The sequence below is a fragment of the Eurytemora carolleeae genome, unplaced genomic scaffold (assembly GCF_000591075.1).
Source record: "Eurytemora carolleeae unplaced genomic scaffold, Eaff_2.0 scaffold2675, whole genome shotgun sequence".
NCBI classification, from domain to species: Eukaryota; Metazoa; Arthropoda; class Copepoda; order Calanoida; family Temoridae; genus Eurytemora; species Eurytemora carolleeae.
In genome coordinates, this window is record NW_019398559.1 from 1 (window position 1) to 8,399 (window position 8,399).

At 33.1% G+C, this 8,399-nt stretch overlaps 3 protein-coding genes across 3 annotated transcripts; all 3 read right to left on the reverse strand.

Moving 5' to 3' along the window:
• Nucleotides 1–1,028: 1,028 nt before the first annotated feature.
• Nucleotides 1,029–2,394, reverse strand: LOC111717498 (zinc finger Y-chromosomal protein 1; the record flags this gene model as incomplete). Its single annotated transcript, XM_023492992.1, has 2 exons — nt 1,029–1,504; nt 1,686–2,394. Coding segments are annotated over 2 exons (1,185 nt in total), but the record flags the coding sequence as incomplete, so codon positions are not given.
• LOC111717499 (zinc finger protein 711) lies at nt 2,304–3,285 on the reverse strand. Its single transcript, XM_023492993.1, has 2 exons — nt 3,161–3,285; nt 2,304–2,904 (listed from the first exon to the last, which is right to left on the reverse strand). Exons 1-2 carry the CDS (start codon nt 3,282–3,284, stop codon nt 2,474–2,476), a joined length of 555 nt encoding a protein of 184 aa, XP_023348761.1. The 5' UTR covers nt 3,285; the 3' UTR covers nt 2,304–2,473.
• A 2,092-nt stretch (nt 3,286–5,377) lies between these two features.
• LOC111717500 (uncharacterized) lies at nt 5,378–6,675 on the reverse strand. Its single transcript, XM_023492994.1, has 3 exons — nt 6,540–6,675; nt 5,992–6,084; nt 5,378–5,660 (listed from the first exon to the last, which is right to left on the reverse strand). Exons 1-3 carry the CDS (start codon nt 6,673–6,675, stop codon nt 5,491–5,493), a joined length of 399 nt encoding a protein of 132 aa, XP_023348762.1. The 3' UTR covers nt 5,378–5,490.
• Nucleotides 6,676–8,399: the final 1,724 nt, after the last annotated feature.

Consider the following 8,399-nt stretch of genomic DNA (forward strand, 5'->3'; position numbering starts at 1 on the left):
GTTTCATAAAAAAATAAAAAAATAAATAAATTGATAAAGTTAAAAACATCTAAGCATATAAAAACATGTTCATTCTGTACAGTTTCCTGTATTTTAGTATTCAATACATCTAAACATATAAATACAGGTTTATTCTCTACTGTTTCATGTATTTCAGTATTCAATACATCTAAACATATAAAAACATGTTTATTCTCTACAGTTTCCTGTATTTCAGTATTAAATACATCTAAACATATAAATACAGGTTTATTCTGTACAGTTTCCTGTATTTCAGAATTAAATACATCTAAACATATAAATACAAGTTTATTCTCTACTGTTTCCTGTATTTCAATAGTAACAATTTCTAGGAGGAACATGAATAAAAATTAAAGAAAAACATTTTTTTTTTAAAGTAAAATTTCATTTCTTCAGGTATATTAACAAAATGCATGTCTTCTCTACAATAGAAGTTATCTCAAAGTTCTTGACATCTATGCCTTTATAATCTCTGCAATTCTATATGAAAAATATAAACATTCGTGACAAAATTTCCACCTATTAAAATGAAAACATGTCTATTCAGTTAAAATAATCATAGGAGAATATAGATTATTAATTAATGACAAACAACCTTTATTCGTAACGATCAATAAGGCTGCCTTTTTTATGATTGATTTCATTATTTATTCTTAGATTTTTTACACTTCTTACTTCAGCTTTTACAGCTTTTTAAGAATTAAGTGATTTTGTTTATACCACTAGGTTACAGCCAAATTATTGATAATACACAAATAATTATCAAAATTACTTAAATTAAGTTTTCAAACATGAAATATAAAACTTCAAATAATATAAATAAAAAATTGTGATACGATAAGAAAATTACATGAGTTTCCCCAAACTACAAACCAAAAAATAAATGTTTAATAGCCACCAGTCATGGAAATTTTTTGTGCAACTCTTTCACAGCATGATCACAATTAGAAAATAGATATCTGAACTCATGTATGTTTATTTTTTAAATGTTTTTTCAGATGTCCTTTCTAAGTTGCGGCATATTTACATTTAGGACAAGGATATCTTACTCCTTCATGTTTACTTTCAATATGAATCTTAAGATCACTTGCCTTAGTTGCAGAAAACTCACATTTAGGACAAGGATATCTTACTCCTTCATGTTTACTTTCAACATGTCTCTTTAGATCACTTGCTGTAGAAGCTGTATGCTCACATTGAGAGCAGGGATATCTTATTCCTTCATGCTTATTTTCAACATGAATCTTTAGAGCACTTGCTATAGTAGCCGCATATTCACATTGAGAGCAAGGATATCTCACTCCTTCATGTTTATCTTCAATGTGGGTTTTTAGATTGCCTGCTTGAGTTAAAACATAATCACTTTGTGAGCAAGGATATCTCACTCCTTTATGTTTACTTTCAACATGAAACTTCAGAGCACTTACATGCGTTGCAATATACTCACATTGAGGGCAAGGATATCTCACTTCTTTGTGTTTACCTTCAATATGTATCTTCAAATTACTAGCTTGAGTTGCAATAAACTCACATTTAGAAAAAGGATATCTCACTCCTTCATGTTTACTTTCCACATGTCTCTTTAGAACTCTTGCTGTAGTTGCAGTATAATCACATTGTGAGCATGGATATCTCACTCCTTCATGTTTACTTTCAACATGAACCTTCAGAATTACTAGCTTGAGTTGCAATAAACTCACATTTAGAAAAAGGATATCTCACTCCTTCATGTTTACTTTCCACATGTCTCTTTAGAACTCTTGCTGTAGTTGCAGTATAATCACATTGTGAGCATGGATATCTCACTCCTTTATGTTTACTTTCAACATGAAACTTCTGAGCACTTACATGCGTTGCAATATACTCACATTGAGGGCAAGGATATCTCACTCCTTTGTGTTTACCTTCAATATGTCTCTTCAAATTACTTGCTTGAGTTGCAATAAACTCACATTTAGAACAAGGATATCTCACTCCTTTGTGTATACTTTCAACATGTTCCTTCAGATGACTTGCGTAAGTTGCACTATATTCACATTGAGTGCATGGATATCTCACTCCTTCATGTTTACTTTCAACATGTTTCTTCAGATTACTTGCATTAGTTGCACTATAATCACATTGAGAACAAGGATATCTCACTCCTTTGTGTTTATATTCAATATGATTCTTCAGGTTACTTTCTGTAGTTGCAGCATAGTCACATTGGGGGCATGGATATCTCACTCCTTCATGTTTAGCTTCAACATGTAATTTCAGGCTACTTGCTGTGGTTGCCGAATATTTACATTGAGAACAAAGAAATTTCACTCCTTCATGTTTAATTTTAATATGATTCTTTAGAACACTTGCTGTAGTTGCAGCATAGTCACATTAAGAACAAGGATATCTTGCTCCTTCATGTTTAATTTCAATATGATTCTTCAGAGCACTTGCTGTAGTTGCCACGTATTTACATTGAGAACAAAGATACCTCACTCCTTTTTTTATTTTCAACATGTGCCTTTAGGTTACTTGCTCTAGTTGCAACAAAATTACATGCAGAGCAAGGATATCTCACTCCTTCGTGTTTACTTTCAACATGTCTCTTCAGATCGCTTGCTGTAGTTGTGGAATGTTTACATTGAGAACAGAGATATCTCACTCCGTCGTGTTTACTTTCGATATGAAACTTCAGGTGACCTGCTTGAGTTGCAGCATAATCACGTTTTAAGCACGGATATCTTACTCCTTCGTGTTTACTTTCAACACGTCTCTTCAAATCACGGGCTGTAGTAGCAGTATGCTCACATTTAGAACATGGATATCCATCTTTACACTTCTTGATTCTCTTTGGTTTAGGTTCAGAGTGCAGAGGATCAAATTCACGAACAATATTTTCTCCTGAATAGTAAAAGACATTTATTTCTCTTAAATCTTATTATTTTTTTTCAGTCCTTAAGATGTAACTCTTCTTAAATATTTTGGACCAAGATGTGGTCTAGTGTTTATCTCAAAATCCCCCCCCCCCCATCTCAACCTCAACTTTTTAATAAATAAGACAATCTTTATGTAAATGCAAAATCATAAAAATAAAAATTTATTTTAACTTTAAAATGTTAAACTTAAAGTTTACAAGATGAAGAATTGTTAAGTTTACCTTGTATTTCTGTATTTTCCAGCTTTATATCATCTTCAGGTATATTAACAAAACATGTTTCCTCTACAGTAGAGATTATCTCAGATTCCTTGACATCTACTTCTTTCTTTATAATCTCTGCCATTCTATCTGAAACGTAAATTAAGCCTAATCAAATAAATTCCGATATCATTACAAAAACCATTAAATAATACAAAATTAGTACATTGCTTAATTATTTTTATAAAAAATTTACTTCATTTATGACCAAATTCAAAAATAATTTGGATGATAAAAAATAATTATCAATATGTTCAAAATCTCACTCTTTAATGATTAATTAATATGTCTAATTCAGCACTCCATTATGTTTACTTTTAATATGAATCTTTAGATTACTTGCTGTAATTGCAGTACTTATGACATATATGTCTTACTTCTTTGTGTTTATACTTAACATGTCTTGTTAGATAATTACAAAAAAAACACTTAATTGCAGAATGTTCGCAAATAACACAGAGATATCTTTGTCACATATGCTTATATTTTAAATGTTTCTTCAAATCTCCTGTCCAAGTTGCAGCATATTTACATTGAGGGCAAGGAAACCTCATTCCTTCATGTTCATTTTTTATATGAATCTTTAGCATACTTACTCGCATTGCAATATACTTACATTGAGAACATGGATAGCTGTCTTTTTCGTGTTTACTTTTAACATGAATCTTCAGTTTCTCTACGTGTGTTGCAGAATATTCGCATTGGAAACAAGGATATCTCACTACGTTGTGTTCACTTTCGACATGAGATTTCAGGTTACTAGCTGTAGTTCCAGCATACACACATTGAGGGCAAGGATACCTCCCTACTTTATGTCTAACTTCAACATGTCTCTTTAGATTACTTGCGCCGAGGGAGTGACAGCAATTATCAAAAATGTCAAAAATAGGAATTTCCCAAATGCCTGGGTATCTGGGAAATTTCCCAAATGCCTCGGTATCTGGGAAATTTCTCAAGTACCCAGGCATTTGAGAAATTTCCAAAATCTTAAAAATATCCCACCCTCAAATACCTATAGGAATTTGGGGAATTTTCCAAATTCCTGGGTATCTGGGAAATTTCTCAAATGCCTGGGTATCTGGGAAATTTCCCAAATGCCTGGGTATCTGGGAAATTTCCCAAATGCCTAGGTTTTTGGGAAATTTCCTATTTAAAAAAAAATGTAAATGCTGTCGTGTCATGCTTGCGCCAGTTGCACCATATTCACATTGAGACCATGAATATCCAACCCCTTCGTGTTTATTTTCAACATGCATCTTCAGCCCTGTTGCTGTAGTTCCAGCAAATTTACATTTTGGGCAAGGATACGTCACTCCTCCATGTTTACCTTCAACATGAGCCTTCAGATGGCTTGCTATAATTGCCGCGTAATTACATTGAGAACAAGGATATCTCACTCCTTCATGTTTATTTTCAACATGTACCTTCAGGCTGTAGTTGCAGCATACTCACATTGTGAGCATTGATATCTCACTCCTTCATGTTTATTTTCAACATGTACCTTTAGAACATTTGCCGTAGTTACAGCATACTCACATTGAGGGCAAGGATAATTCACTCCTTTGTGTTTACTTTTAACATGTGTCTTCAGGCTACCTGCTTGAGTTGCAACATACTCACATTGTGAGCAAGGATATCTCACTCCTTTGTTTACTTTCAACATGTGTCTTCAGGCTACCTGCTTGAGTTGCAATATACTCACATTTAGAACATGGATATCTCACTCCTTCGTGTTGACTTTTAACATGAGCCTTCAGAGAACTTACATGATTTGCAATATATTCACATTTAGAACAAGGATATCTCACTCCTTCATGTTTATTTTCAATGTGGGTTTTTAGATTACTTGCTTGAGTTGCAAAATACTCACAGTTAGAACAAGGATATCTTACTCCTTCGTGTATACTTTCAACATGAACCTTCAGAGAACTTTCATAATTTGCAATATACTCACATTTAGAACAAGGATATCTCACTCATTCGTGTTGACTTTTAACATGAGCCTTCAGAGAACTTACATAATTTGCAATATATTCACATTTAGAACAAGGATATCTCACTCCTCCATGTTTATTTTCAATGTGAGTTCTCAGACTGCTTGCTGTCGTCGCAGCATACTCACATTCAGAGCAAGGATATCTCACTCCTTTATGTTTATTTTCAATGTGGGTTTTTAAATTACTTTATTTACATGATTTGCAATATATTCACATTGAGAACAAGGATATTTCACTCCTATATGTTTATTTTCATAATGAATCTTTAGATTGCTTGCTCTAGTTGCAAAATACTCAAGAGCAAGGATATCTTATTCCTTTATGTTTATTTTCAATGTGGGTTTTTAAATTGCCTGCTTGAGTTGCAACATACTCACACTCCTTACAAGCGTATTCCACTTTACGCTTCTTGTTTCGCTTTGGTTCTGATTTAAAATCATCAAATCTGTCATCCATGTTTTCACCTGAACAACGATAGTAGTATTTAATAATATTCAACAAGTTTCTTTTGCTAATTCAATATAAAAAACTGTAAAAACACCAATAATCTATATTTTTATAACCTTAAAACCTAAATCACTAATTTTACTAAAGAAAATGGATTTCAAGAACCTTGCAATTGAATAAATAAATAAAATATCCCCCCATCAATCTAAAGAAAGGAATCAGGGTAGGGTCTATCTCACTGCACCACTTCAATAGGAATAGAATAACATAAATTATATTTAAAAGATCACCTGTTATTTATATTTTATAGGTATTTTTTTCTATTAAATATATAAGTTTCCATATTACCTAAATTACAATCCTCAAATTCGTCTTTAATGATTAGCTCGGTGTGAAAATCAGGATCAAATACAGGTTTACTGTTATCAACATCTTGTACACCTAAAAAAATACATTTGTTTGCTCTAGGGGTAAATTCTTCCTCAACTCAAGATTTATTCTTTTGACGCTTTAAGAGAGTAAAAACAATACTTTTTTTGTAAGATATTTTTTCTTGCAAAATAAATTATTTAATACTTTTTCAAAGAATTAGATTTTTAAGAGTTTTCAGCTTCTTGGTTCGCTCTAGGGGTAAATTCCCTCTCACCTCTTCAACTCAAGATTTATTCTTTTAATAGATTAAAAATAATACTCTTTTAATAAGATAATCTTCCCTAACAAAATAATTTATTTTCTCAAAGAGTTTATTTTAAAGAGTTTCCGGCTTCTGGCTTCTTTTTTTACTAGGAAGGGGGGGGAGGAATGTCTAATGCTCATTATGCATAATATATGAATTCATGTATAACACTTCATAGTTTGTAAGAAAATGTAAAGCTTTCAATTAATTTCAAGTTTACCTTTTATATCTATATCCACATAACAGGTATCCTCTACTGCAGTAGGGGATGGTAATATTTCTTCCTTGATGGAAACTTTCTCATCTTTAATCTTAAACTCTTCTAAATCTAATTCTACTTTCCCAGTCTCTGCCATTCTTTATCTAAAAATTAGATTCAGTATGAAAATAAATTACAGATATGATATTATTTACTATGGTTCCAATGGACAATTTTTGTTAATTTCAGCTAATATAAACCATGTTTTACAAATAATTTGATCATTAAGTTGAAGTTTTCATCAATAAATAGCTGAAATTCTATCAAATTAATCAATAACAAAACACAATTAAAAATACATATCAAATCAAAGAAACAATAAGTTAAAAAGTACAAACAATAAATCTTGTTAAAAGTTCTCCAAAAGAGTTGGATAAATTGCATGAAGTGAAGATTAACACTATATTTTTCTCTTCGTTTTGAGGGGCTGAGGCTTCGAGAAAAATGACAATTCCCTGCTACATATGCTTCTTTGAATTCTTAGGCGACTAAACCTTATCTGGCTCAATCCTGGATCAGTCAGCTTCCAACTAATTCACGAGACTAGGCGGAGAGAGATTGCTTAGATCGGATCTAACTACGGACTGCTACCGAGTTGCTCAGCTGAAGACCGCTGCTATACGGACTGCTTCTGAGTTAGCTCAGTTAAAAACCGATGTTCCGGACTGCTCCTGGATTGGCTCAGCTAAGAGCAGCTGGATCGACCATCCTATCTGAAATGTAAAACTGCTGTTAACCGTGGGCTATATGGCGCTGATGGAGCCTGTATAAGTCTTAAAATTGACAAATTGTGTTAACTTATTGACCATATTGACTATCTAGATCAGTTCCACTACAAGAATATTGCACATTTATAATTACCATGATAATATTGCACATTTATAATTACAATCTTTCTAACTATCCATTAACCGGTAAGTTCTGCACAATATCTAACCGGAAGTTGACTGATGTATTCCTGTAGTGCATAGGGGTATACATGTTTCTCCATCTCCCTGCAATCATTACATTCTCTAGAGCTTCACCCGACTCGCACAAAGCAGTGACACCGCCAACCTTAAATGATTTTTCAGTATACTTAGCTCCGTCGTACCCATATTTCCTCATCATTGATCTTGCTTGTTCAACTGCTGTAGATTGGGACAACCGGGTTCCTGCCATAGCTGAATGGTAACCAAACTGCTTCGATATTCTGAAATTCAAAAATTTTCCCGTTAACACTCTTCCTTTGAAATTGAGGTTGAATCGTCGATAATATAGGCGTAACAACGCCACTGGGCATCCTGCTGATCCCGGTCTGGCTGGGATAAAACTAGAGGTGCCTTCATAATACTGATCGTTTTTACTCCTGGCAAAGAAGATCACAATGTGTGATCCTTGATCGTCCAGATCAGTATCTCGGAGTATGTTATAATCGGAGAACCTGCAGAAACTATGGTAAATAACTACGCATCTAACCAGTGCTCTGAACTCTTCTGCTTTGATTTTGAATAACTCTTCTTCATGGGGAATTATAATTTTTTGGATGAGATCCAAAATTACCGAACAATCAAATGCAAATGCTTTCTTTACCGGTTTCTTTCTTTCTGCTACTTTTCTCTTAAGACTGTTAGACGCTGCCTTTACTGTATCTGTAATTGCTGATTGTTCTACTGCTAACACTGTTTCCAGCGCTCGAACACTTGGAATTACTTTGTTAAAGAAGGAAAAAGTTTCATTGTTTTTAAACCCTTCTGCTAAGAAGTGTAGAATCGACGGTTCAGATAAATTGGGAAATGGGTAACCCTGGCGCTCACAAAAAGTTTCTAATTTATTTACCGT

Bases quoted from the DNA above. Each gene is read 5' to 3' on its own strand.
- LOC111717499 (XM_023492993.1), bottom strand. From the start codon at position 3,284: ATGGCAGAGATTATAAAGAAAGAAGTAGATGTCAAGGAATCTGAGATA. The intron at 2,905-3,160 runs GTAAACTTAACA...TTTACTATTCAG, and splicing joins GGAAAATACAGAAATACAAG to GAGAAAATATTGTTCGTGAA.
- LOC111717500 (XM_023492994.1), bottom strand. From the start codon at position 6,675: ATGGCAGAGACTGGGAAAGTAGAATTAGATTTAGAAGAGTTTAAGATT. The intron at 6,085-6,539 runs GTAAACTTGAAA...GTATTTTTTTAG, and splicing joins TGTGGATATAGATATAAAAG to GTGTACAAGATGTTGATAAC. The intron at 5,661-5,991 runs GTAATATGGAAA...ATCGTTGTTCAG, and splicing joins ATTTGAGGATTGTAATTTAG to GTGAAAACATGGATGACAGA.